Genomic DNA, 26,644 nt, shown 5'->3' on the forward strand with positions numbered 1-26,644 from the left:
CCAAACACACACACACACACACACACACACCACCACACCCAACCACCTCACAACCCCTACAAAACACACCACAACACCAACACACCACACACGCCCCCCACAGCCACCCAAACCACACGCATGCATGCACACACCAATGTCCACACCTCCAATTTAACCTGGATGTCAAACCCATATCTTATATCTTAAAAATTCTCCAGGACAGCCCTTTGCTGTTCCGATTATTTCCCAATCCCTATCCTATAAATGACTCTAGATCAGGGGTGGCCAATCTTATCCAAAAAGGGCTGATGTGGGTTGCAGGTTATTGTTTTGGCCCAGCCAAACAGACACCTGTTTCTACTCATTAAAAGTCTTGATTGGCCAGCCCTGCTCTAGATGGTTCAGCACTAGTCACTTCACAGACGGTAGTGTCTCTGTATTACACTCCTTCAGAGGGAATATTGCTTCGGTGGTTCTCTTCCTCACTCCTCCACAGCTGTGCATCCCAAACTCTTCATCGTTCTCATCCCCCCCCCCCCCCCCATCCCCCCCACCCACTGCCCCCACCCCCACCCCCCAATGGCAGTACGGTACAATTCTAAAAGCATGTATGAATCATGTATATGTGTCCGGTTTGTGGTATGTAAGCATCCTGAGTCCAGAGATCTGAAATCTGATGTTAAATGCTTGAGACCCATATGTACACAATTCTAAAATCTAATAGCAACAGTGACTAAAATATCGTAGATTTCAACCTTACACATTGCTGTTGCTGGTCATGATAAAAAGGACTGGTGATTTAAAAAAAAAAAAAACTATTCAGATATGGGGTTATGCAATTATTCTAGCATAATATATGCTTAGTGCAAATAATTGCCTTAACGATGTACATTTAAAATAGATTTCTATTCATGCCATCATGTCTTGTTTGAAAACGCTCGGAGACTCCTGTGAAACGTCATCCCTGCATTCGGCTACCGTGGTGGTACTACAGCAGCTACCTGATGCTGGAAGCCCGTTCCCTGGTCAGGGTAGCCCTGCGAGGCCCGCCCCCTTCACAGTAAGACGTGGCAATTCGTGACGTCACCAGTACGCGGCCATTTTCGACAGGGCCAGTGGTTGGGGGTTCCCCGTGCTTAATCCAAAAAGTCGGATTGGCGTCTAGTTGGTTTTCTAGGACACTTTTTGCTTTCCTCGGACCCGTCAAAAGAACAGGTACGTTTCGGCTTCGGGTGTGTTGTGATAAGTATCGGTGGTTCATCTGCTGCGCCACGCGTGCGGATGCCTAACTTCAGCAGGGTTGCATTCAGCTCAGTTAAATAGTCATGCACGGCCGTTTGCCAGCTAAACACAGAGCTAGCAAGACAGCTGTGCCTCGCACCAGTTAGCACTTCCTAAACTGCTAACTAGCTTGTGAAATGCAACGCAGCGCTATATTGGATGCAATTCTGGAGCTGACAAACAATCTCGGCATATTTGATGCCGTAGTTTCACGTGTCATGCGTTGTCTGGGCTAGCTAGCTCGCGTTACCTAGCAGGACGGGAACAGTACGCAGCTAGCTCACTGATCTCAGCAATCAGTGAAGTTAGCTAGCTAGCGTTGATCAGTAATATCTGTTACTTTAACGATTGCCTCTGCCCTCTTTGATCTCGTGTGTGTCTTGCTAAGTAGTTGACCAGATAAAAAAGGTTAGCTCGATAATGGTACTTAACTAAACATGTTGTTAATTAGTTCATTAGACCTGAGAGATTACCACGTCGCTTCTTGTGACGTGATGTGCGGTGTGGCATAGTCACGGTGCTCTGCGAAATCGTTTGGGCTGGCAGCTGAGACGTGGCACCAGACAACCTGCTTGGTGGCGCATGTACCGACAGTGATGACAACACGTGTAACATGCTTCAAACTGTGTTTATGAAAATATGTCGTTCGAGAATCCAAACAAGAACAGTGTTAAAGTGTACGTGCCAAAGAGCTTGTCACTTTGGGTCGCGACATTCTGACGTGATTATAAGTTTTACGCCCGATGCTTTTGAATACGGGTGACCGGCATCCACCAAGTTACGTCCTGGAAGGACATACTTTTTATCAGTTAGGGGAAGTGGCCTATATTTTGCAGGTGTCGCTGTACAGGTGTCCTGTCACTACCCTTTGGGTTTAATCCCACTGGAGACTGACTGTTCTCTTTCATCACTTTGTTCTTTTTTATAGTTGATGTGATTGCATTTAAGGTTATGGCTATATGTGGGGTACCCAACCAAATCTCATACACAAGCAGAGCCCAAATTGTGTCTGACTTATTGTGGGTGTGCACAAGGGTCAATAACACAGCAACCTTGCCTTAAATCTGCCCCCTGCCTACGCTGTTCCTCTCTGCGGGAACATAATGAGGATGATCATTGGGTTTTTACCGAAACACGGTGAGATACACTACAATACAATATACAAGATACAGCAGGACTGTGCTAAGGAGAGCCAATCAACAGCAGCAGAATGGTGGGACAAGAGCTTAAAGAAACACGACTCTGAGCTCATTTTGTTTGCATCCTGACCTTGTGCCCCATTATCCACTGTGTTGTTGGCTGCTAGGTTTTCCTGAACACACTGAAGAATTATTGAGTGAGCCTGAAAGCTCTGCATATGGTTGGCATATAATCTGACCGTGAACTGAAAACAGGTGGTCTGTACAGGCAGGCTTTCTGTGGAATTAAATATAAATATTACACGGTATTGAGGGGAAAAAGTTGTTGCACCCAATAAATATGTACTGCAGGTGCACTGGCAGAAATAAGGTCATAGAGAGGAATGTGTTTGCAATCTGCTCTAAAGAGACTGCCCAGTGTTCATTAGAATAATGTTTGTTTTTTGTTGTTGTATTTTTTTTATTGCTCATAGTGAAAAATGTGCTTAAGTGTTAAGAGCAAGTTAAAACAAGTTTTTGTTTTAGAATAGAATATTGTACAATATTGTCATGGAGTTCCTCCCCATGACAATATTGTACAATATAAAATAAAATAATATATCAAATAGCCTACTTCATGTTCCAAGCCCATTTCTTTTTGATATTTGAATTAAGAAGGAAAAAAAAAAAATATTTTGCCATTTAATTTCTACTAATTTGTCAACGTGTCCAGAATCTTTTCCTCATTCATGTTGACGTTTTTAGTCGTGTGGACTGCTCACAGATTCTCAATGAGATTACATTACATTGCAGGCATTTAGCAGACATTCTTATCCAGAGCGGCTTACACAGCTTTTGCACTGCTGTGTACATCCATTTATGCAGCTGGATATACACTGAAGCCATGCAGGCTAAGTACCTTGCTCAAGGGCACAACGGCAGTGTCTTACCCAGGAATCGAACCTGCGACCTTTAGGATACATGACCAGCACCTGACCCATTATACTACACTGAGATTTAATGGCCGGGCTGTTCAGGAATACAGACTGTGTTGTTTTTAAGATATCCTTTTGTAAATTTTGTTTGTTGTTTTGAGTTTTGGCTTATTAGAAGTTAGAACATGAATTCTCACCTTAAGCACATGTTTCTTGTGGAGTGAAACAGGTTCTCCTCAAGGATTTACCTGTATTTGCCTCCATCCATCTCACCTTTTAGAGCAACAACCTTCCCTGTACAGCCTGATTGCCCATCTCATCCTGCTCCTCAGTTCAGTAGGACAGCCTCATCATGGTAGCGTCTGGTTTGTGCCATATTTTCTTTCCCGTTTTCTTTGTCACAGAGGACTTAACAGTGCCCCTGGGAAGGTTCAAAGCTTCTTACAACCAGCTTTTTGTCTCTTAACACACCTTCATCTTAAGATTCCTCTGGCAGTTTCTTGATCTTGAAGACGGCCCGACAGGTCTGATCTGCTGCTTCAGTTGTGAGACCTCCCAAAGTCAGGGACATTATTCTGCGCGTGTGTAACTGAACGCCGGTGGATCTGAGATCAACAGTTACAGCTGGTGGAGCTCATTAACATGTTTACCAGGATTTCCCTAAAGGAAATGGAACGCACCTGGTCATATAGGTTGTTTAGTTTGTTTACGCTGGTGCAGGTGAGTGACTGAACGTGTTTAAATCACACAGGTGCAGGAAGATGATGGAAGAGAGTGGAATAGAGACTACCCCGCCCACCACCCCCACGGCCCCCCTGAGCGTGGCGGCATCCATCGCCCCCCCGCCCCTCTCGACAGGTAAGAGCGCTCGCAGGGTACCCGAGATAGCAGCAGTTCAGTAGCTTTTCAGCTTGCATCCATTCATCCATTATCTAAGTCCATTCTCCGTCCATTATCATTATCTAATTATTCCTGGTCAGGGGGGTGGGGGGAGTGGGACTGGAGCTGGAGCCTATCCCAGCATTCATTAGGCGAGAGGCAGGAGTGCATCCTGGACAGGTGGCCGATCCATCGCAGCCTTATAGATGCCGTTCATATCTCCAGCTGTTTGATATGCAGTTTTTTTCCAGTGTTCTTTAGGGATGTTCTCTCAGGTCTTATGTTGAAGCTTTTCACAGGGCCACATGAAAATAGTATTGACTTTTCTTTCACTTTTACATTATCTCTGTTATTTAGTTAAGTGCTTAGGTGGTGTCTGGCTGAACTTCTGTTTTTCGGCTTTTGTATTGTTAATATGCTGTGGGAGCCTCCTCGATGTGAGGAGTTTTGAGAGCAGCAAATTGAGAGAGCAGGATTTAGAAAAAGATATTTTACCCATGAGTACTCAGAAGCGGTCAGTGAATGCTGCTCTGTCCTGTTTGACTGACTGCACTGCTCGTGAAGGACGTTTCAAATCAGAAATTCAACAAGATTTTAGTCATTTAAGTTGGTGCACGGAGTAGGATAGCGATTGTAAACATGCCCCCCACTCCATGACTCATGAATGATTTCAGTTGATGGTAAACCCACCCCAAATTTGATAATGATTTGATAATGAAAAAAACAGATAATTATCAGGTGTCAGGCAAATCTTCCCATAGAGGAGATAATTGTTCTTCTGTCGACAGGTGTGGCGTCTTTTTACACGACACACAGAGTTGGCACCGAGAGGCGCTTTTCAGTTGCACAAAAGCGCCTTCGCAAGTGTTTGTTCTGTCACCCTCGTCTTCGTCAAACCCACGCCGCTCAGACATCCAGGACTATTAAAGGAGAAGCCCTGTGATGCAGCTGTAATGAGAATATTCTGTGCATGGTGGAGATAACAAGATCCCGTGGTGTTGTCATTAAATGACTCACAAGGGCTTTGGGCTTTTTTCCTCTGGATTTTGACATTCTCCAGAGAAATAGAAGCATGTTAATCTGATCTCCTGTTGTATAATAAGTGGTATCTGTGACAGTGGTGGTATCTGCCATGAGTGTTTATTCTCAGCGGTAACGCTGGTTGATTCAGTGGGCTTGTTTGTGATGTGTTTTTTAAAATCTTTACCGCTAACTGCCGCTTCTTTCTCTTTCTTCCCCCCATGCAGGAGTGGCGAGCCCGCTGTCCCTCCCCAGCACTGTGGGGGTCACCTCCTTCGCCCCCGAGGGCTTCTCCACCCCCGTCCCCGCCATCCCGCCCGCCTCCGTCCCTCCCATTCGGTCCTCCGCCCCCCCTCTGTTCCAGTCCCCGCTGCCCGCCGCCGCCCCGCCCCCCAGGGGCATGCCCCCCGCCTTCGCCAGCCCCATGGGCGGCTTCCCCCCCGGCCCCCCCCTCAGCACCGCCGCCCCCCCTCCGCCGCCCGTCATGTCGGCTCCGCCCACGGGCCCGCCCACCTCCGGCTTCACCGTGACCGGCGGCTATGACATCACGCGCGGGCACGCCGGACGAGCGCCACAGACGCCCCTGATGCCCAGCTTCTCCAGCGCCCCGCCGGGGCCAGGTACTGCGTGGGGGCGGGGCCAATGCAGGAGGGTGGGGCTAATACAAGAGGGTGGGGCTAATGCAGGAGGCTGGGCTAATGCATGAGGGTGGGGCTAATGTGGGGGGGGGTGTGGCTAATGCATGGGGGTGGTGATAATGTAGGGGGTGGGACTATTGTATGAGGGTGAGGGTACTGCACACAGCACTCTCACTGTGTACTTATGCCCTCTAACTCAGGGTTCTGCAGCCCTGGTCCTGGAGAGCCGCAGGCTCTGCTGGTTTTCAGTGTTACTCTGCACTTAATTAATCAATCAGAGCAGTTGGTCACGCAGTTAACTCACTTCACCTGCACCAGTGGGTCTGCATTGGGTGCTGATTTCAAGGTGAAAACAGAAGCCAGCACAGAGAGAGAGAAACCAGCTTTTCTCGCCCAAGGTAGCAGGCTCCTACTCTAACTGTGAGTCTGTGTCTCAGGCTAACCCTCCGATACTCAAATGTGGGGCTGAAGGCTGGTAGTGCTGTCTGTTAGGGTGTTTTCATTCCTCTCGTCCAATCAGAGACTGATTTAGGTCCGGGTCAACCAGTGAGGGGGATCTCAGCCAATCCGGTGACATTAATTGATCTGTTAGCTATCAGGTGGGACAGAAAAGCAGCGGTCTGGATGGCCAGATTTGAGAATCCCTGGGATTTGAGTATAACCGTTACCTCCTCTCTCTGTCTCCTTCAGTGTGTGAGAATTAACGTGGGAATTTTCCAGCCTGTTTGCTTTCCTCTCCCCTCGAATGGTGCTGATGAGAACACTGCAGAGTCGTGCTATGCGGGGACTGTTGCTGAATGCTAAATGTTCAGGAAAGAAGGGAACATACTCTTTATCGCGTATGGTTTCATTTTTGTGCCTCGTGCCCATGCACTTTATTGACAAGCTTGGCATGTTCCTCTTGGCTTATTTGTAGAAGCAGAAGGTGTAGAAGGTGGAAAGCTGTTCCTCTTTTTGAAACTGTTATCCGGCCAACTCCTTTTGGAAATCGAATGTTTACTGGAGCTGTCCGTCCGTGTAGCGCACTGTGATCTACAGCCAGTGCACTGAGCTCAGCGTGAAACACAGCCCCGCCGACCCTGTCCTTAATAATGAGAACAGAATTCTTTTCTCACTGAGGCTGCGTTACTGGTGATATTGTGCAGTGATGGCTGCTCACGCAAATGAAGTTAACAAGCAGGGCCTTCTTTTCGCTCTGAAACTTTGCTGCTGCTGGAAATTGAAAATGGGAGCTCTGACAGCTTTTTACGTGTTGGATCCGCACTTCTGCTCGGATGCTGTTCAGTACTGAGATCAAAGGCTTTCTGGAAACATTGTGGCGGCTCTTCTGCTCACTGCTCAGGATGAAGGAGCCGCGCTGTACTGAAAATGTGACATAATCGCAGATTTAACTCCTGATTGGCTGAACTTCACAAAGACTGTGGCTCAGTACACAGAAGCGGAGAACAAAGTGAAAATTAATCTGAGATTTTGTGGTAACTGGTGACGTGAAGGGAAAGGCATGCATACACACACACACACACACACACACACTCTCGCACACACACTCTCTCTCTCGCCACACACACACACACACACACATACACTCTCACACTCTGTCTCTCCCTCACACAGACACACACACACACACACACACACACACACACTCTCGCACACATGCATAGACTCACACTCTCTCTCTCACACACACACGCATGCATGCATGCATACACACACACACACACACACACACACACAGTCTCTCGCCACATACACATACAATCTCACACTCTCTCTCCCTCACACATACACACACACACACACACACACACATATGCATGCGCACAAATATAATATATAGGCCTATGCGTGCATATTTGTTTGCATAGCCAGAGGGCTTTAATTGCATCTAAAATGCATTTTGTGTTTTTTTGTGTGATATTTCTACCTTGAGCCCGTGAGAAAATACGGGTTGTGAAATATCAAGGGAAATAGTCTGTCACCAGCAACACACTCAAGTGCGTATCCTACGTGCTATTCCCTTTGGCATATAGCATCTGTGTCCATCATGAAATCAAGTGCAAAGTGGTAGTCTGCATCTTAGAGTGCATCGCTTAGAGTCCTTTGAAAATGTTAAATAGAACTATATAAGACATTTGAAAGTGAAGAGAAACAAGAAAACGGTGATTTCAGAAGGGAAATGTAAATGGGGAAGATGTGAGTTGTAACGTGCTTTTACCCATAATTCAGCCTGTTTGCCGCTGGACAGAGATTTATGTCTTGGACGGGGTTTGAACAGATAGCGAGCGGTCAAGGCATCAAAAGCATTATCATATTCAAAGTCACTTTGTGATGCTGTCGACTGCGATGCATGGAAATGAGCACGCTCGTGATGGTCGCCAGGTCATCGTACGATGATACGATGATAGATACTTTATTTGTCCCCGTGGGGAAATTGGTTTGCAGCATAATCACAAGGCATTTCATCATAACATCACAAAAATCATTAATAGACATACTCATACACATACTTCACACCTTGCAATAAATTAGGTGTAAAAAAATAAATAAATACAATAAAGAACAATAGTTAGGGCGGAGCAGCTCCTGCCCAGACCAGCTGGACATCTTTTGTGACCAGGAAGGAGTGCATGGGGGATAAGGTGCTAGTGCATTACCCGTCTAAAAACTTATTGGCTTGTGGAACAAATGAAAACTTTGTTCTATTTTTAGTGAATAGAGGGGGGCGATATCGTTGCCCAGATGGCAGCAATTCAAATGCGGAGGCAAGGGGGTGCCTCTGGTCACCCACGATGTTGTTTGCCTTGTTCACCGTTCTGTCTGTAGATGCATTCCATACTTGGTAACGTAATCTCTAACAGTTTACTGGCCGTTGTTACACTTTTTCTGACAGTCTGTTTCTGTGCCTCAGTAGCATTGCCAAACCAGCAGATGATGCACCTTCAATAAAAGCGCAGTAAAACATTTGGAGCATTTTGTTGTGGACATTAAAAGATACCAATTTCTTTAAAAAGTACATTCTTTGTTGTGTCTTAGTGCTCATGAGGTCAGTCCACAGGTCCCATTTAAGCTTATGGTCGAGCACAATGCCAGGGTACTTGTAAACTGTAACATTGCATTAGCTCCCCATTGATAAAAGTAGGGTGAGAGGATCGCAGCTTTCTAAAGTCCATGGACATTTCCTTGGTTTTGGAGGTGTTTAGGAGAAGGTTTGACTTCTCACACCAATTTAGGAAGTAGTCAAAAACTGGCCCATGCTCCTCCTCCCCCATCGGGGGAGCGAGGGACCCACCCTTGCTTTTGAGAAAACCAAAATGGCAGCCTTCTGCTGGGATACATTGTGAGTTGCCTTTTAAAACGAGTATAAAACCGGTGAGAATCGCCAACTACAGGAGGACCGTTCATCGTTCCGTAGAACTTGCTGACTGTGGCCGTGGGAATCGAAGCTTACTTGATCACCGGGGAGGTTACGATGTTATGTTCTCTAAAGCAATCGCAGTGGAAGTGCATTTCATATTATAACCCATGATGGTTCATAAAAAAACAAAACAAAAAAAAAGCCACACAAACCTCTGTGGTTGCCCAGCCCCAGTGGTTGAGAAATGGCAGCTGCATTTGTAATTGGATCTTTTATGCGGTCATATCTGAATTGACAGATGAAATGGATACCGATTGCTTGCTGCTCTCCGGGCTGTAAACCGCATCAGCGGAGCGGTGTTTTATTGTGGGAATTTTCCCGCTCTGGAGGTTTGAGGGCTTTGGTTCCAGGGACAGGGACAGGGGCTGCTGTTCTACCTGTGAGCCAGGTGCCCTTGGCCTGAGCTGAGTCAGCAGATACTCTGCCACGCGTGAAAATGGGGCTGATCTCTAAGCGAAACAGATTAATTACCCCCCCGGTGAAAGTGCTGTTATTAACCAGATGTGCGGGGTGCAGGGAGGGGAATGTAGGAACCCTCTCTGCGCTGAACTCTTTCTGATATCTGGGGCCAAGCTTATTGTTTTTCAACAGCTGTTTGGCTGCAACTCTCTTAATTTTTTAGGCACGGGACTTTATGATTTATTTTCGCTCTGTGATTTCTGCCGCAACACCATATGCCTGGGATACTCGAACCCGGCCCTCGAGGCCAGCAGTGCTGCTGGCTTTCATTCCTCCCCTCTAATCAGGGACCGATTTAAACCTGAGACATCAGGCGAGTTCTGGCCAATCAGTGGCTTTGATTGATTCAATTAACCGTCGGGGAGAAAAGAAACCCAGCTGTACTACTGGCCTCCTGACCGTGCGCCGAGCCTGACTCCTCCCCCTCATTATGCCTTGGAGTGGGCGGAGCTCCCTCTGAGTGTGGGCGGAGCTCTCTCTGAGAGTGGGCGGAGCTCTCTCTGAGTGTGGGCGGGGCTCTTGCTGAGAGTGGGCGGAGCTCCCTCTGAGTGTGGGCGGAGCTCCCTCTGTGAGTGGGCGGAGCTCCCTCTGAGAGTAGGCGGAGCTCGTGAATGGGCGGAGCTCCCTCTGAGTGTGGGCGGAGCTCCCTCTGAGAGTGGGCGGAGCTCTCTCTGAGTGGGCGGAGCTCCCTCTGAGTGTGGGCGGAGCTCTCTCTGTGAGTGGGCGGAGCTCCCTCTGAGTGTGGGCGGAGCTCCCTCTGAGTGTGGGCGGAGCTCCCTCTGAGTGTGGGCGGAGCTCCCTCTGAGTGTGGGCGGAGCTCTCTCTGTGAGTGGGCGGAGCTCTCGGGCTCAGGGGTGCGGTGTGGTTTTTGGTGTTCCTCACGGGCGTGTCGGTCCCTCCTGCAGGGGTGGTGGCGAACCCCATGGTTCAGCAGCCGGCCATGTCGGGGGGGGGCCTGGGGACGGCGTCGCCCATCACCTTCCCCGAAGACCGCGAGGACCCCCACGCTGCCGTGGAAATCAACACCGGAGGCTTGTGGGGCTTCTTCAAGGTGGGTGTGGATCCATTAGCGATGCTGCAATGATCAACTATACGTGTAGTGCCCAGTAGTGTTGGGGGCAGTGGGGGATTTGTAGTGCTCAGTAGTGTTTGGGGGGAGGGGGGGGTGGGATTTGTAGTGCTCAGTAGTGTTTGGGGGGGTGGGGGTCTGTAGTGCTCAGTAGTGGTTGGGGAATCTGTAGTGCTCTGTGGGGGGATTGGGGGGGGGGATTTGTAGTGCTCAGTAGTTGTTAAGGGGGAATCTGTTTGTACCATCATACATGACGTGTTAACTGACTGACCTCAAAGGCAGACTTTTATAAGTTGCTGTAGTATGCTTTGTGTGTGTGTATGTGCAGTTGCGAGAGGCATGTTTTATGATAAGATGAGCCTCATGTCTTGTGAACCATCCGTGGTTAATGCGTTGCTGCTGAATGTGAGGTCACCTGCTTTAACCCCTTGTTTAGGGCGTGGCAGGGAACCCCATGGTGAAGACGGTCCTCGATAGGACCAAGCACTCCGTGGAGTCCATGATCACCACCCTGGACCCTGGCATGGCTCCCTATATCAGTAAGTGACTGAACATCGGCCTTAATCAGGTCCCCATTAGTCAGAACGAAGCCCTAAATCAGGTCCCCATAAACCAGAATGAGCTCCTAAATCATGTCCCCATAAACCAGAATGAGCCTCAAATCAGGTCCCCATAAACCAGAATGAGCCCTAACTCAGGTCCCCATAAACCAGAATGAGCCCTAAATCAGGTCCCCATAAACCAGAGCTCAGCCCTGAATCAGGTCCCCATAAACCAGAATGAGCCCTTAATCAGGTCCCCATAAACCAGAATGAGCCCTAAATCAGGTCCCCATAAACCAGAATGAGTCGTAAATCAGGTCCCCATAAACCAGAATGAGCCCTAACTCAGGTCCCCATAAACCAGAATGAGCCGTAAATCATGTCCCCATAAACCAGAATGAGCCCTAACTCAGGTCCCCATAAACCAGAATGAGCCCTAAATCAGGTCCCCATAAACCAGAATGAGCCCTAAATCAGGTCCCCATAAACCAGAATGAGCCCTAAATCAGGTCCCCATAAACCAGAATGAGCCCTAAATCAGGTCCCCATAAACCAGAATGAGCCCTAAATCAGGTCCCCATAAACCAGAATGAGCCCTAAATCAGGTCCCCATAAACCAGAATGAGCCCTAAATCATGTCCCCATAAACCAGAATGAGCCCTAAATCAGGTCCCCATAAACCAGAATGAGCCCTAAATCAGGTCCCCATAAACCAGAATGATCCCTAAATCAGGTCCCCATAAACCAGAATGAGCCCTAAATCAGGTCCCCATAAACCAGAATGAGCCCTAAATCAGGTCCCAATAAACCAGAATGAGCCCTAATTCAGGTCCCCATAAACCAGAATGAGCCCTAAATCATGTCCCCATAAACCAGAATGAGCCCTAAATCATGTCCCCATAAACCAGAATGAGCCCTAACTCAGGTCCCCATAAACCAGAATGAGCCCTAAATCAGGTCCCCATAAACCAGAATGATCCCTAAATCAGGTCCCCATAAACCAGAATGAGCCCTAAATCAGGTCCCCATAAACCAGAATGAGCCCTAAATCAGGTCCCCATAAACCAGAATGAGCCCTAAATCAGGTCCCCATAAACCAGAATGATCCCTAAATCAGGTCCCCATAAACCAGAATGATCCCTAAATCAGGTCCCCATAAACCAGAATGAGCCCTAAATCAGGTCCCCATAAACCAGAATGAGCCCTAAATCAGGTCCCCATAAACCAGAATGAGCCCTAAATCAGGTCCCCATAAACCAGAACTGGATGACTGCTGACCCATGGGCACAGTTTGTGAACTTCGGTATCTTGAAACTGTCTTCTTGACTTTTATATATAAATGTTTTCTTCATGCTTTTCTTTTTTTTATCCCTGGGAGAATAGCTAAATACATAACATACCCAGGAAACAAAATCAGTGCATTAACACGTTCATAACTGAGCACAGTATGTGCAAGACTAATAGACAGCTAAACGTTTAAGTATAATGTTTATCAAATATGACTGATTGTACTGTGATGTTTATAATGCCTGTGCATGGGAAGGTACTTTCACAGTAATGGATTTAATGTGTGCTGTCAGTTGTTTACAGCGTATTTTATTATTTGTGCTTTTTTATTATTTCATTATTTGTGCTGCGTCTGTTTTTAAACTGAAAAGAAATTGGCTCTAATATCCGTCGGTAATATAGATCCAGTTTATATGGGAGCAAGACCAATATGATGAGCAGTGTTTTTGTTCATTAAGCGTTGACAGCGCCATAGCTGACTGTCATTTCTATTAGCGGTGAGTTGCGGAGTCTGGGGTGGGGAAATGGGTTCCTCATCAGTCCCTGTCCTGTGGGGCTCTGAAGGAGGCCGCAGACAGAGAAGGGGACGGCGGATTTACTGGGAAGAGACCGCAGTAAAATCTGTCAAAAGGGTTTCACAGTAATGGCGATAAGGAGTGGAACGGGCAGATTTACTGGTTACTGTAACACAGACTCGTGTGTGTGTGTGTGTCTGTCTATGTGTCTGTGTCTGTCTGTGTGTGTGTGTCTGCGTGGACATGTCTGTGTGTGTGTGCGTGTGTGTGTGTGTGTGTCTGTCTGTCTGTCGTGTGTGTCGCGTGTGTGTGTGTGCTGTGGTCTGTGTGTGTGCGTGTTGGTGTGTGTGTGTGTGTGCGTGTGCGTGTGTGTGTGCGTGTGCGTGTGTGTGTGTGTGTGTGTGTGTGTGCGTGTGTGTGCGTGTGTGTGTGTGTGTCTGGTGCTCGTATGCTTTCTTCCCAGAATCTGGGGGTGATCTGGACATCGTGGTCACGTCTGATAAGGAGGTGAAGGTGGCGGCCGTCCGCGACGCCTTCCAGGAAGTGTTCGGCCTCGCCATGGTGACCGGGGAGGCGGGGCAGTCCAACATCGCCCCCCAGCCTGTGGGCTACGCTGCGGGATTGAAGGTGAACGCCCCCCCCCCCAAAGACAGCACTCTGTTTCTGTACGAGGCTGTAACACGCGTGTACTTTTTTTCTGAAGTGCTGAAGTCATCCCCCGCTTCGCGCGCGGATTAATTCCGCTAAGCCTGGAGCTTTCCCCGCCGGCTCCCGTGTCCCATAACGCTGACGTGCCATTGGCTAAAGATCCACCACGTTATCGTCCCATTCGCTGCTGGAATTACAGATGAGCTGCCTCCCAGCGGGAGAAAGCAGACACAGGTGCTGCGTCGCCTCTGCGCTGACCAGCGCTGCCGCTCGAGCGGAAACGTTTAATTACCCCTGAGGTACGCTGAGGGTGGCGGACAGGGCTGTGTGGAGCGCACGGTGCTCATGACCTGTGTGTGTATTCATGCAATGCAGGATACATGCATGTTAATGTTATCGTCCAATTACTGTTACTGTAGTGCCCGGTTATCGCAACTTTGGTTGACTTCCTGTTACCGTCCTGTTACTTCCTGTATTATGCTTTATTTACGGTACCAATAACAAGCATACTGGGCAAATATTATTTTAAAATTGTTTTTATTATCGACAGAACACTTAGGGATAGTTTGAGTAGTTGCTCAACCAGAGGGATAGAGAATGGATCTCATTACAGGAATCCTCTGTTTTCGTTCCGAAATAAATCTTCATTCTGTGCGGACCGATTTAAGCACCTGCATAAATTACCTGCAGATTAAGAGTCCCGCGCCCGTTCCCCTGGATGCTGAGGCGCTGGCTCTGCTCTGCCTGTTTGTGAAATGGGCCCGGCGCGGAGGTCAATATTTCCTGTAAAACTGCATTAGGGTGCGTGTGATTCAGTACCTGTGTGGCTACCTCAAATGACTTCGCGCTCAGGTTAGCGTGCACGACATTGTGCTCCAAGATTCTAAATGAATGCAAAAATTATTGGGAACCTCGTAGTTGAAACTCCCCCTTTACTGCGATCATGGGAAACGCCCCCTTTACCGCCATCATGGGAAACGCCCCCTTTACCGCCATCATGGGAAACGCCCCCTTTACCGCGATCATGGGAAACGCCCCCTTTACCACGCATCATGGGAAACGCCCCCTTTACCACGATCATGGGAAACGCCCCCTTTACCACGATCATGGGAAACGCCCCCTTTACCGCCATCATGGGAAACGCCCCCTTTACCGCCATCATGGGAAACGCCCCCTTTACCGCCATCATGGGAAACGCCCCCGTTTACAGCGCATCATGGGAAACGCCTTTTCCGCCATCATGGGAAACGCCTTACCTGCGCACATGGGAACGCCCTTACCGCCACTGGGAAACGCCCTTTACCGCCATCATGGGAACGCCTTTACCGCCATCATGGGAAACGCCTTCCCGCGATCATGGAACGCCTTTACCGCGATCATAGGAAACGCCCCTTTACCGCCATCATGGGAAACGCCCCCTTTACCGCCATCATGGGAAACGCCCCCTTTACCGCCATCATGGGAAACGCCCCCTTTACCGCCATCATGGGAAACGCCCCCTTTACCGCGATCATGGGACACGCCCCCTTTACCGCCATACCGCCCTACGCTTTGTGTGGCAGCTCAACGCTGGGCCCAGTGTGAACAGGCGTAGTCATGCAGGGAGCTCAGGGGAAGGTTTTGGGTTAAAGAGGCAGAAGGGGGTGCAGACGTGCTCCTGTGGGGCCCAGACAAAGTGACGGGGGGGCGGAGGTGGGGGGGCCTGGGAGCCAGGAAACTGGGCCGTTAAATATTAAAATTCATGTGGATTCTCTGCTCTCTCTGAGGAAGGGGGGTGAAAGTGGAGATGGATGGATGGGTGGAAGGAAGGAGGAGGAATAAAAAGAAGGGTAGAGAGGGCTATTTGGAGGGGTGGAGCATACAGGTGTGAGGGGTGGGGGGTGAAGAGTGCTGGGTAGAGGTGGTGGAGGGGTGAAGTGTGGAGGGTGGTGATTTGAGGGGTGGAGGTGGAGGGGAAAGTGGTGGTGGAGGGTGGAGGGGTGGAGGGTAGAGTGGTTGGAGGGTAGAGGGTGAGGGGAGGTGGTGGAGGGTGGGAAGGGTGGGGGTGGTGGTTGATGGGGGGGGGTGGAGGGTACAGTGGTTGGAGGATCAAGGGTGAGGGTTTGAGGGTAGACGGTGTGGGGTGGGGTGGATGGTAGATGGTTGAGTGGGTGGGGGATGAGAGGTTGTAAGGTAAGTGGTTGGAGGGTGGAGGGTAGGGGTGGGGGTGGCGGGTAGAGGCGTGGGGGGTAGGGGGTGGAGTGTGCTGGGTGGAGCTGGTGGAGGGGAGGGAGAGGTGGAGGGAGAGGTGGAGGGAGAGGTGGAGCTGGAGGGGAGGGAGAGGTGAGGTAGGTGGAGGGAGAGGTGGAGGTGTGTCTGATCCCCGCGTCCTTCCTGCAGGGTGCTCAGGAGCGGATCGACAGCCTGCGCCGGGCCGGGGTGATCCATGAGAAGCAGCCCGTCGTCTCCGTGGAGAACTTCATCGCCGAGCTCGTCCCGGACAAGTGAGTGAGTGCGTTAGTGTGGGGGGCGCAAATCCCTCTTAATTAGCTTCAGCTACACCCCTGCGAGCGAGCGAGTGAGCGAGTCTTCGCCCCTTACCCCCGAATTCCCCTCCCCTCCGAGGGCTCGGGGTCAGTGATTAGAACCCCCTTAGAGACGGAGCCGTTGGTGAGCCCGTCTGAGACCCCTGGGGTCCAGCTGTCTGGACCTGCTCTTGGCGATCCCACAGAGTCCACTCCAGTTTGCATCGTGGAAGCTCCCAAGGTCCGTGTGTGTGTGTGTCGCGCGGTGTGTGTGTGTGTGTGGTGTGTGTGTGTTGTGTGTGTGAAGCAGCTTCATGGCCTTGTATGTTCCGCAATGTGTGAGGTGGGGGGTGTTACAGTGTGGGGTGTGTGTGTGTAGCCTGATCAATGGTTATGCGATTAGGATGTTGTTGTTGAGTGATCATTGCGTCGAACGTTTGCTTCACTCTGGGGCGGTGAGTATGCTGGAATCCTCCCGAATGGGGCATTTGTGTGTGGTCTGGGGTCCTCGCCCGTCAGTTCGTCGTGGTTGTGTGCACTTCTCCCTGTTAAAACACCTGTTCACACTTGCAAGTATCGCGTGGGGGTGGGGGGGGAATGGGGGGGGGGATGTGGCAGCGCTCCTGTTCCACTTTGTTAATGCAACACGCTCGATTTGTTGTTCACGTCATTATGGTCAGTAGCTTTCTTTATCTAGCGGTAGGCGTTTGACCGGATCCGTCGGACTCCCCTATCCTCCACAACTGTGCTTTCGTGAGAACTGCCCACACGTAGCTGGCTGGAGTGAGATTGTGGGGGAAGTCTACTCATTTCCAACTGGAATCAGCTGAGTGAGCGGATTATCCACACTGCTACACAGTGAAACTGACTAAGTGCGCTTACTTTACTGTTTGTTACGAGTCTAAATAATTATTTTTAATTTTACAGTAGTTGCATTTAACCGCGTTCAAATCTTCTGTGTGTGTGTTAATCTTGCACAATATTGATTGCTTTTCATTTCAAGGGGCGTATTAGTGTTTGAAATCAAGCTCGTTTAACTTGTACGCCAAGCTCTCCGGCTGTAATAGACTTGTGGATTTCCTTCCGGCGAATTCCGGTTAAAAGAAATGCAGGATTTCGTCTGATTAATTCCGCGGGGCTAGTGAAACGAGCGAGCGGCCCGGTCGTCTGCTCATTTCAGGTTAATCAGAGAAGGCATCTTTAAGAAGCGGGCTGTAATTCTGCCTGGATGTGCAGTAACCAGCTCTGCATGTGAAGGAGCTCTCCCCCCCCGCGCTGAATTAAGCGCAGTGTGTGCGTATGGGTGGGAATTAAAAATCAGCAGTCGTGCCAGTTTGATAATACTCTGCTTTCTTAGCCGAATGGGGGTATCTGAAGAGCAGAGAATAGGACAATGTCCTAATTGTTCCACCTTTTCGGTCACCTTTGCGTTCACGCAGTCCTCGCTGTGACAGCGTAATTATGGGATGGATTTTTGCAGTTTGTTTGAAGCCGTAGTTATCGGGGCGAGTTGGAATTGAGCGCTCTATCTCAGCCGTTTAGCAGGGCGGTAAATCCAGGTGCTGTTTACAGGTGCAGCCTTGTGAGATATTTTAAAGCCAGCGTCCTGCTCGGGTTATTTATACACCGGTGGCCTGATGCAGCGCAGGTGTAATACTCTCAGCCCCCCCCCCCCAATGAATCCAGTGAATCTAGTTTGGCTGTTTTAATAAAATCAGCATTGTTAGCCAGACATCGGTGAGGAGCTCAGCCAGGGGGGTGTTTTGGGGTGGGGGAGGCACAGAGCAGGGCAGGGAGTAATGGGTGTTGGTTTGGGGGGCTGGTGGACAGAGAAGGGCAGGGAGTATTGGGGGGTGGTTTTGGGGGGGGTGTGGACAGAACAGAGCAGGGAGTACTCAGGGGGGTAGTTTGGTGGACAGAGCAACCTGGCAGCCCTAGGGTTTGAGGTTGCCTCTTTGGCTAGTCTGCCATCCTGGACTGGCGTTTTGGCTTGGCCCGCCCGCGCCCCATTCACTCCCGCTGCTGGCCACCACATCCCACACGCGCGCGAGCGAGCCCCCTCTTGTTGCCGCGGTAACCAGTTTATTTCGAGGTACACAGGACTGTGAGCTCAAGTGCAAACAGTGAATCTGCAGCTGCTGCAGTGAGACGTGTGCACTGGCATCCTTCTGCTCTGTTAAACTGCTAGATTAAGGAATCTCTCTCTCCCCCTCCCTCCCTCCCTCTCTCTCTCTCTCTCTCCTCCTCTCTCTCCCTCTCTCCTCCCTCCCCCTCCCTCCTCCTCTCCCTCCCTCTCCCCTCTCTCCTCTCTCTCTCTCTCCCTCTCCTCTCTCTCCTCTCCTCTCTCTCCCCCTCCTCTCTCTCTCCCTCTCTCCCTCCTCCTCTCCTCTCCCTCCTCTCTCTCCTCCTCCCCCTCTCTCTCTCCTTTACCCTCTCACCCCTCCCTCCCCCCCTCTCCTCCCTCCCTCCCCTCTCACCCCTCCTCCCTCTCCTCCCCCCCCCTCTGCAGGTGGTTTGACGTGGGCTGTTTGATCCTGGAGGATCCCGGTAATGGGATCCGCATTGAGACCTTCACTCAGGCCACGCCCGTGGCCCTGGAGCACGTCCAGCAGGTCAGCCGCCCGCCCACCATTCACACCCAGACGCCATCGCTAAAACTGGCATCGCCACGGCAACCTCTGTCACTGAAACGCCACACTGAGCTCTGTCACACCACACCATGCACTACCGCCAAACAACCTCAACAGAACATGACACCATGCTACTGTACATGACCAAAACACCAGACCAAATGCCATCACCAAGTACTGCCACTGAGCAGCGTCACCAAAAAAACCACACCGAATGCTTTTACCAAAATGGCACACTGCTCGCAGACGCCTCGAGCATCTGAAGCAGGTCACCACACAGCCCTGCTGTACTGTTAGGAGCCTCGTTTACCTGTACCATACCAATCTCCAGTATTTGCCCCTTTAAGCTGTGACATCACACATATGTGATTAGAATGTCCTTAACTGAGCATTCTAATGCTGATGATGTCACAATCACTGCTGGTGACTGAATGAAGTGGAGTTCTAGAACACTGACTTAGAATGTTGAGGAGGAAAAAAAACAGTAGAAAAAAAACTACTCTTCAAAGCAATTAGTGCTGTCTTGTTTCTCAGAAGGTTTATTTATTTATTTATATACTCCCTACACTTCCCAGTATCCGAGAACATGAACATTAATTCCGTCTCCTCCTGCCTCACGCTGGGTGAAGCCTCTCCGTTCTCATTCGTTTCCTTCGATAGAATTAACAGCTGTTTAATTTTGGGGAGTTCAAAGGAACAAGTTTAGTTTTGCCAAAGTTAAAAATGAACAAACGCCAGAAGCGAGTGAGAGCGGAGGTGTGGAGGATCCCTCGCGCGTTCCGGACCTCGGAGTGATCAGAAAGCCTTCCTCGATGGCGTGGAGCGACTGTGCGGTGTGGTGACTCTTTTTGGACGCCCGCACACAGACCTGCTTCACGCGCTTCATTTAAAAATTCGACGAGCTTCATCTGTCAAACCGCGGCGCGGCCTTCGCGATTAAAAATACCCCCGGACCTGGACTTCACCTGGAAATGAAGCTGTTTGAAGGATCGCTCCTCCAGAGCAGCGTGTAGATTTGTGATTTTTTTTTTTTTTTCATTTTTAGGCCAGCTCTGCTGCTTCCAAAAAAAAAGTCACATTTATGAGATTTAAAAATCCGGCTTTGGAAGAATCCCAGAGGCCCATTTGACGAGCACAAATGAACTTGCTGTGATCATAACTAAAAGTGGATTTGCTAGGTCTGCAAGGATTTTGTTGCCGTAGAAGCCAATTTACAGCCATTTTTGTAAATGCAATGTCATAGAAGTGAGTTTTAAATCATAAAGGGGAAAACCTGCTCCCCATGCATGCAGGGACAAACGGTATTGATCGGTATTGATCGATATTGATCAAGAGAAAGTCCTGTCTGCTGCTTGCTTACCATTTTGAGCCACTTCATTCAACACTGAGGTTTCATACAATCGAAACGTGTGGCTGAGATTAAAGTAGGTCTGGTGGTGTTGATATAAAAATCTCTTTCCTGGATATGCACTTAGAACACTAACTGACTGGTAGCTTGACTTGTCTAATTTAATATTTTTGGTTATAAAATTTAATCGGCTGGTAGATGGCAGAAATGTATTCATGAACTGCTCGTTTTACTATCATTTTATGATGTATTCATGATTATTTAATGAATTTAATGGTGGCTTTTTATTTCTTTATTCTCCTGTTCTGAAAATACATTTCAGAAAGCTAGGAGTAAATTCTGTTTTTTTCAGAACTGCGACTCAACAAGTGTACAGAATATGGTGTTTGTCTCTTTGTGGTTAGCTCAGTAGGAGCGTGTCTTCAAGGTTTTGTTGAGCAAAGCTAGTGCAGGACAAGACAATCAACTTTCCGGGCTGGAGACTATCAGGACTGCAACCTTTACATTGTATTTCAATGCAATAATTATTATTGGAGATGTGATTGCTTTTGGTTCATGTTGTGAAGTGGGTGCTTTCAGATCGTGTTGAAATGAACGCTGAAATTGAGAGTAAATAATATTTGAGATTTAGGATTTGAGAAGTTGTTTTGATCGGCACCATTTGTGGAGGATGAAGGAGTGAGAATTGGGTCACAAAATCTCCTGTCCCTGCCAGAATATCCAATACATTTCTCATTATTATTATTGCTCAAAATGGGTTTCTGATATTTGGACAAGTCGGATGGCGCACTTCAGTAAATTCTTTGCTTGATGAAGAACTACATGAGCTGCTGGCCAAAACAAACACATTTACAGAGCGTCAAACACACACCCACGATGCAACAAAACGTTGCTATTTAAATACTTTGTTCCTCATGAATTAGCCATAGCCCCTTGTAACTGCATCGTTTAGATTCTGTGTGCATTCTGAGTGAAACATCCGTAATCTTCCTCTATCTGTAACTGAATTCTTCTGCAGAAAAACAAGCTTGATTTAATTCTGCTGTAAGTGCGTATTAGACAGTCATTACTGTGTGCATATATTTGTCAGGGGGTGAAAGGTGTTGGTACTGGACCAGTGGCTGATGAGAGTAACGGTGCATTATGGCGGTGGGCCACACACACATTTTTTGGGAATCTGGAAAGCGTCCTGATTGGCCAGTGCAGACGACGGCCCCTTGGCACACCTTTGGCTTGTTTAAGCTTTAAGATGTGCCCAATCGCACGCAGCGCCACGTGCACTGCCCTGGATTAATGTGCCCAAATTTGACTGGCACACTCCAAGGATCTGTGTGCTAAACAAAGTGATCTCAGCTGACTGCTGATCGATCGGGGGGGGGGGGGGGGAGTGTTTCACAAAGCAGGATTACAGAGTTAGCTGGTTAACTGCACTGAGTAAAACCCAGAACTGCTGTTTTTACTTCAGTCCATGTTCCAGATTTGGGAGGGTTCTGGGTTTTACTCAGCGCAGTTATCCAGTTAACTCCGTGTTCCTGCTGTGTGTCATTGTTGTCGCTCGACACTTGTCAGGAGGGTTGTACAAGGCAGTATAAATCAGCCTCAAGGCTTCGGGACATGGCTGTTTGCACCTCGCTTTGGATAAATGCATCTGCCAAATAAATGTAATGAAATGTAATGTGCTGCGTGTTCTCAAGGAAGCAGCAGAACTTCAGGGGTGGCATTCAGAATGCAGAATTCAGGGGCGGGGTTCAGGGGAGGGGTTTAGGGGTGTTGTTCTGGGGCAGGGTTCAGGGATGGGATTAAGGGGCGGGGTTTAACAGACGGGCAGTAGAGGGGTTGTTGGGTGTATGTTCTCGTACGGGTTTGTGTGAAACCCTTCTCTCTCTCCCCCCGCAGGCGCAGGCGCTCACCCCCCCGGACTACACGCTGGGCTGGTCGGGCCTGCAGGTGACGGTGGGCGAGGTTCTGGAGCGCAGCTTCCCCCACGTGAGCCGGACCGACTGGCACCTGGCCCTCACCGGGCTGTCCCGGCGCCAGATGATCTGCAGCGCCGCCAAGGCCCTGGCGGGGATGTACAAACAGCGGCTGCCCCCCAGGACTGTCTGAGGGGGGCGTGGGGGGGGCGGGCGGCGCTTTTTCATCGTTTCGTTTTTTAGTTTTTTTATTATTTTTTTTTAAGGAGGTTGGGCGTGGGGGTCAGGGGTCAGTGGGAGAGTAAGAGGTGGAACTGTCCAATCAGAATCAGACTGTGCCCCCCCCCATCCTCTGTGGGGAAGACACGTGTACATTTATATTTTAACCCGCTTTTTTTTTTTTTTTTTTTTTTGGTTGTTTTTGTTTTTTGTTTTTTTATAAAGTTTTTTTTTTTTTTTTGGAGGTAAATTTATTATCTGGAATCTAAAAACATTCCAGCTACGGGGGGGATGGGGGGAGAATGCGTTTCCTTAGTGTGTGGAAGATCAGTGAGGTCATTCTCGGAGCCTTCTCCAGAGCTCTTCCAAGAATGGTTTTGTAGGACGTCTCGTAAAAAATGCAGTTTTCGTTATAAAATTGATTTTCTGGAATGACTAATCGAAGCCAGTGAAGAGAGTGGAGTGTCTTGATTTCAGTCCTCCTCTGCAGGATCTCTGATTATAAAATGACAGATACCATATGCCAAACTGAGTGAGATTAATGCCTTCTCTTTATTTTCTCTGTTCTTTAAAGTTAATGAGGAATATCTGTGTGTATGTGACAGCCCATTAACTATTTTTACATGGCATTTCTAAGGCAAATCTCTTGGTCTGAGTTCAAGTTAAATTGCTAGGTTAGCTGGACTGGACTTGAGTTGAGATTTTGGGTAGTATCTAGTGGAGAGGCTTGTATAAAAAGAAGAAAAAAAAACTGCCATATTTCCTAGTTATTTGCACCAGCTCCCTTCAGTGTCAAGCATTTCAGCCTCGTCAGTGTCCAAGTGCAGGTTATGAATTTGAGTCAGGCACGAGAAAAAAATTAAAAAAGAACATGAAGGTCATGCATTTAAATATTCGCTCATCAGCAAATTATCGTCCGGGTTTGAGAATGTAGGCCACCCCCTCCCCCTGCCCTCCCCAGCCTCTCCCCCCCCCCCCCCCAACTCTGCACGGCTGTCTGTCTGACAGGTTGAAAGGTGGGAGGGGTCCACAGGACCACAGCAGAAACCCAAACCGCACCGTGTTTCCTTCTGAATTTGTTTCCCACAATCCTCTGTGTCCCGAGCAACCCAGCGCAACACAGCGGGAAGTGGATCTAACGCGGTGTCCGTATCGCCTTCAGAATCACTGAGCAGTTCAGAGCAGCAGCTGGTATAAGCGTGCGTAAACATGTTATAACCAGCTTATAGCGACTGGTTGCCGTGGGAAACGCGACATATTTTACAGCCAGAGTTCTGATGCTTAGTACATGCTGCGCAACCTTGCCTTGCTCTTGCCCGTGGGTGTGTGGTGGGGATGAAAGCTTCCTCAGATCCTCTTTAAAGTGCCGTGTCGCCAGGTTCACTAATGACACGATCGTTAAAACCGTGTGTGATGCTGTGGATCCCCGCCCGTGCCTGTGGAGCGGGGGTACCCCAGGGTGGGGTTCAGCGGGGGTACCCCACTGTGAGGTTCCGCAGGAGTACCCCGCGGTGGGGTTCCGCAGGTTTTCCATCTCTCATTAATTGGCTGACTTTCTCAGAGCTGAAAAGAGGGGTTGATTGCGTGGTTTAGGGGAGAGAAAAAATAACCTCAACCAGAGCCTTCTAGGAACAGGATCAATCATCTCTGATACAGCCTTGATTTTGACCTTTTTTTTTTTACTTTAAATTGATGTGATTAATTTACCAGTGTAATTTTGTCAGAATTTGTGTATTGTGGTAATTCCCAGGAAGGAATATTCTTAGATGCCGTTATCGTGTTTTTCTCGGCATATGCTTGCGCACTACACTCCTAATTACCTGTTTGCCATTTTGAAATAATGATTTTTTGCCCAGAGCGATTACAGAAAAACCCTAATGATCAGGCCGCTGTGAATGACCCCTGGGTTGAGCTGTCAAATGGATGTGTGGGGGTGGGGGGGGGGGTGGTGAGGGATGGGGGGAAGGGGGGGGGGGGAGTGTATGTTTTGCTTTAACCAGCTTTTTCTGGAGAGAAAGTGTGGTCGAGTTCACGGCAGTAAGGAGGTCACCTGCGTTTTGCAAAGCTCCACCGGTGTTCGGTGAGATTGAGCAGGCCTTCGGGCCTCTGGCTGCTGTTGCCACAGCGCCCCCTAGCTGCTCATCGTGAACTTACGGTTTACCATCTGTCATTGCGAGAGTCGCGGCTCTTCTCTAATCAGTGCTATCCCCTCCTGTGCTACTCTCTGCCGTTCATAACCACCAGGCAAACGTTTTTTTCGTTTTTAAGAAGTCGCTCGCCGCGAGAGCGCAGTAGAAATTGTCGACTCCAAAATGGGAGTTAAAAGTGAAGGAAAGTAAGAGGCCAATAGAAGAGGAGCTTCAACTGAAGGGAACGGCATTTAACCCGAAAACCAGTGACTGTGCTGGATACTGCCAATCCTTGTGTCCTGTCAGATGTGATTATACTGTCCCTCTCTGTCCTTTTCAATGTGCCTTGTTCCGCCAGGAGAGTAAAAAATCACTTTTGCTACCGTTTATCCAACCGTGTCAGTGTCATCTTTTGTGATCACTGCCATCTGGAAATTGTCTCGGATACCTGTGAGAAAGGAGTAGTTCTTTTTTTAACAAAAACTTTCTGAACACACACACACAGCACTAGGTAGCAGATCAGAATTCCAATTTCTGAAGTGCTATGCGGCTATTCATTTGTGCTTCATAGATTCTTATATATGGCAAAGCCTCACCAGTTACCCAGCATGCTGAGGGCTATGCATTGAAGTAATGCTTTGGATTGTGGGTATAACAGAACTGGGGTTTCCTGGTTACATTTTAGGTATCTGGCGGACGTTTCTGTGCAGATTATGTTCTTTACATAAAATCCTTTAGTACAACCATGGATATTTACTGAAGCACTTCCAAGTAGCTTGCTTAGCGGTACAATGGAAGCATCCCACCTGGGACTCGAACCTCCTGGAGTTATGAGCCCAATTCCCAGACCATCGTGCTAGGCTACACCGTAGCATTTTTTATTTTATTTATTTATTTTTTTTGCAGGAAGACAGGAAAAGGCTGTAAAGTTCTCACGCGATCCGACAGATTGAGGACAGGTGAGCAGCAGGTTAGGTTTCTGGGCACATCAAACAGTGGAAGTTTGTTATATTTCGGCTGCACACAAGCGTCGGTTGGTCAGATTTTGGAGTTCTGAGTTTTTCTGCGCTGTGACAGCGTGTGCTGCTGACTGTTGTTTGGCTGCCCGCCATGTTCTCTCAGAAAAAAAGTCTGTTTGTCACTGTGCGGTTTACTATTGGGGGTTTGTTGAGGTTCATTGTTCCCTAGCACACATCTTTGTTTTGCTGTTTTGGAGGTTCATTGTACCCTGCACACATTTTTATTTTGTTGTTTTGCGTGTCCTAAAATTATTTTTGAAATTTAATTCCTACATATTAGACAGAAGAAGGCAAATCCCAAGCCCTTTGCAGTGGCCTGAAACACTGTTTTGAAGCAGAGGTTTGCAGTGGAATCCACAAGACGGCAGATCTTTGTCCACCCCTGAGTTTGGCTTACTCACTCTTTGTTTCTTTTTCCTTAAAAAAAAAAAAAAAAATTGGCATCTCCAATCCCACCCAAGTTTGGAATGTCCAATTTGAGAACTACGTACAAGCGGGCCTCTAACAGGCTGCACCCCTGCAGCCGGTTTGGGAGAGGGAAGACCCCTCGCCGTTCTCCTCTGAGTCCGACACACGCGCTGCCAGACCGCTGCGTCTCTGGGTCTTCGTTTCCTTTTTAAGGTAGTCCTCCTCCTCCTCCTGCACGCGCACACGCAGTCGGCTGAGGCCTCGTCGCTTCTGTAGACGGGGGCCGTTCTTGCACGCGTATAATTTAAGGCGAGATTTAAGGCTCTGAGAGTCCGCAACGAATAATTAAAAGCGCGTAAATGCCGGCGGTATCCGCGGCTGCACTTTCTCGTGTACTCGGCCTGTAAATGAATAAAAACCCGATTTGAGAAAATCGTTCCCTGCCACTTAAATGCGATCTTTGAGCAGCCGGGAGCGACGGGAAGAAATGAAAAAGTAGATTTCAGACTCCCGGTTTAGCAGAGCTATTCATCCGCTGGCCAAAATGTCCCCCATCGGGATGGAAGGACGATCTGTCCAGACGAAGGTAGGTGGGAGAACTTTGCTTGCTTAAAACGGACCGTTAAAATTCAAACCGGTTCTCTCAAGGAGGAAAGCCTTGCTCTGCTTAGTGCTTTCAGCAG

The 26,644-nt window shown here is 48.8% G+C and overlaps 1 protein-coding gene across 2 annotated transcripts; it reads left to right on the forward strand.

The window, feature by feature from the left end:
• Positions 1-1,040: 1,040 nt before the first annotated feature.
• On the forward strand, positions 1,041-24,923 carry prrc1 (proline-rich coiled-coil 1). 2 transcript variants are annotated; one of them, XR_010325356.1, is made up of 10 exons: positions 1,041-1,197; positions 4,068-4,174; positions 5,443-5,835; positions 10,636-10,781; positions 11,236-11,338; positions 13,607-13,770; positions 16,171-16,274; positions 18,805-18,907; positions 22,170-23,843; positions 23,896-24,923. XR_010325356.1 is itself a non-coding variant. In XM_064307964.1 (9 exons), exons 2-9 carry the CDS (start codon positions 4,078-4,080, stop codon positions 22,377-22,379), a joined length of 1,320 nt encoding a protein of 439 aa, XP_064164034.1. In that variant the 5' UTR covers positions 1,041-1,197; positions 4,068-4,077; the 3' UTR covers positions 22,380-24,923. The 2 variants fall into 2 exon arrangements, 1 of the variants encoding a protein (XP_064164034.1); XM_064307964.1 differs by having other exon boundaries at positions 22,170-24,923.
• Positions 24,924-26,644: the final 1,721 nt, after the last annotated feature.

The sequence above is a fragment of the Anguilla rostrata genome, chromosome 14 (genome assembly GCF_018555375.3).
Source record: "Anguilla rostrata isolate EN2019 chromosome 14, ASM1855537v3, whole genome shotgun sequence".
Classification (NCBI taxonomy): domain Eukaryota; kingdom Metazoa; phylum Chordata; class Actinopteri; order Anguilliformes; family Anguillidae; genus Anguilla; species Anguilla rostrata.

Excerpts from the sequence above, each read along its gene's own strand:
- prrc1 (XM_064307964.1), top strand. The coding sequence starts at position 4,078 with ATGATGGAAGAGAGTGGAATAGAGACTACCCCGCCCACCACCCCCACG. Across the intron at positions 4,175-5,442 it reads CCCCCCGCCCCTCTCGACAG|GAGTGGCGAGCCCGCTGTCC; the intron begins GTAAGAGCGCTC and ends CCCCCCATGCAG. Across the intron at positions 5,836-10,635 it reads CAGCGCCCCGCCGGGGCCAG|GGGTGGTGGCGAACCCCATG; the intron begins GTACTGCGTGGG and ends TCCCTCCTGCAG.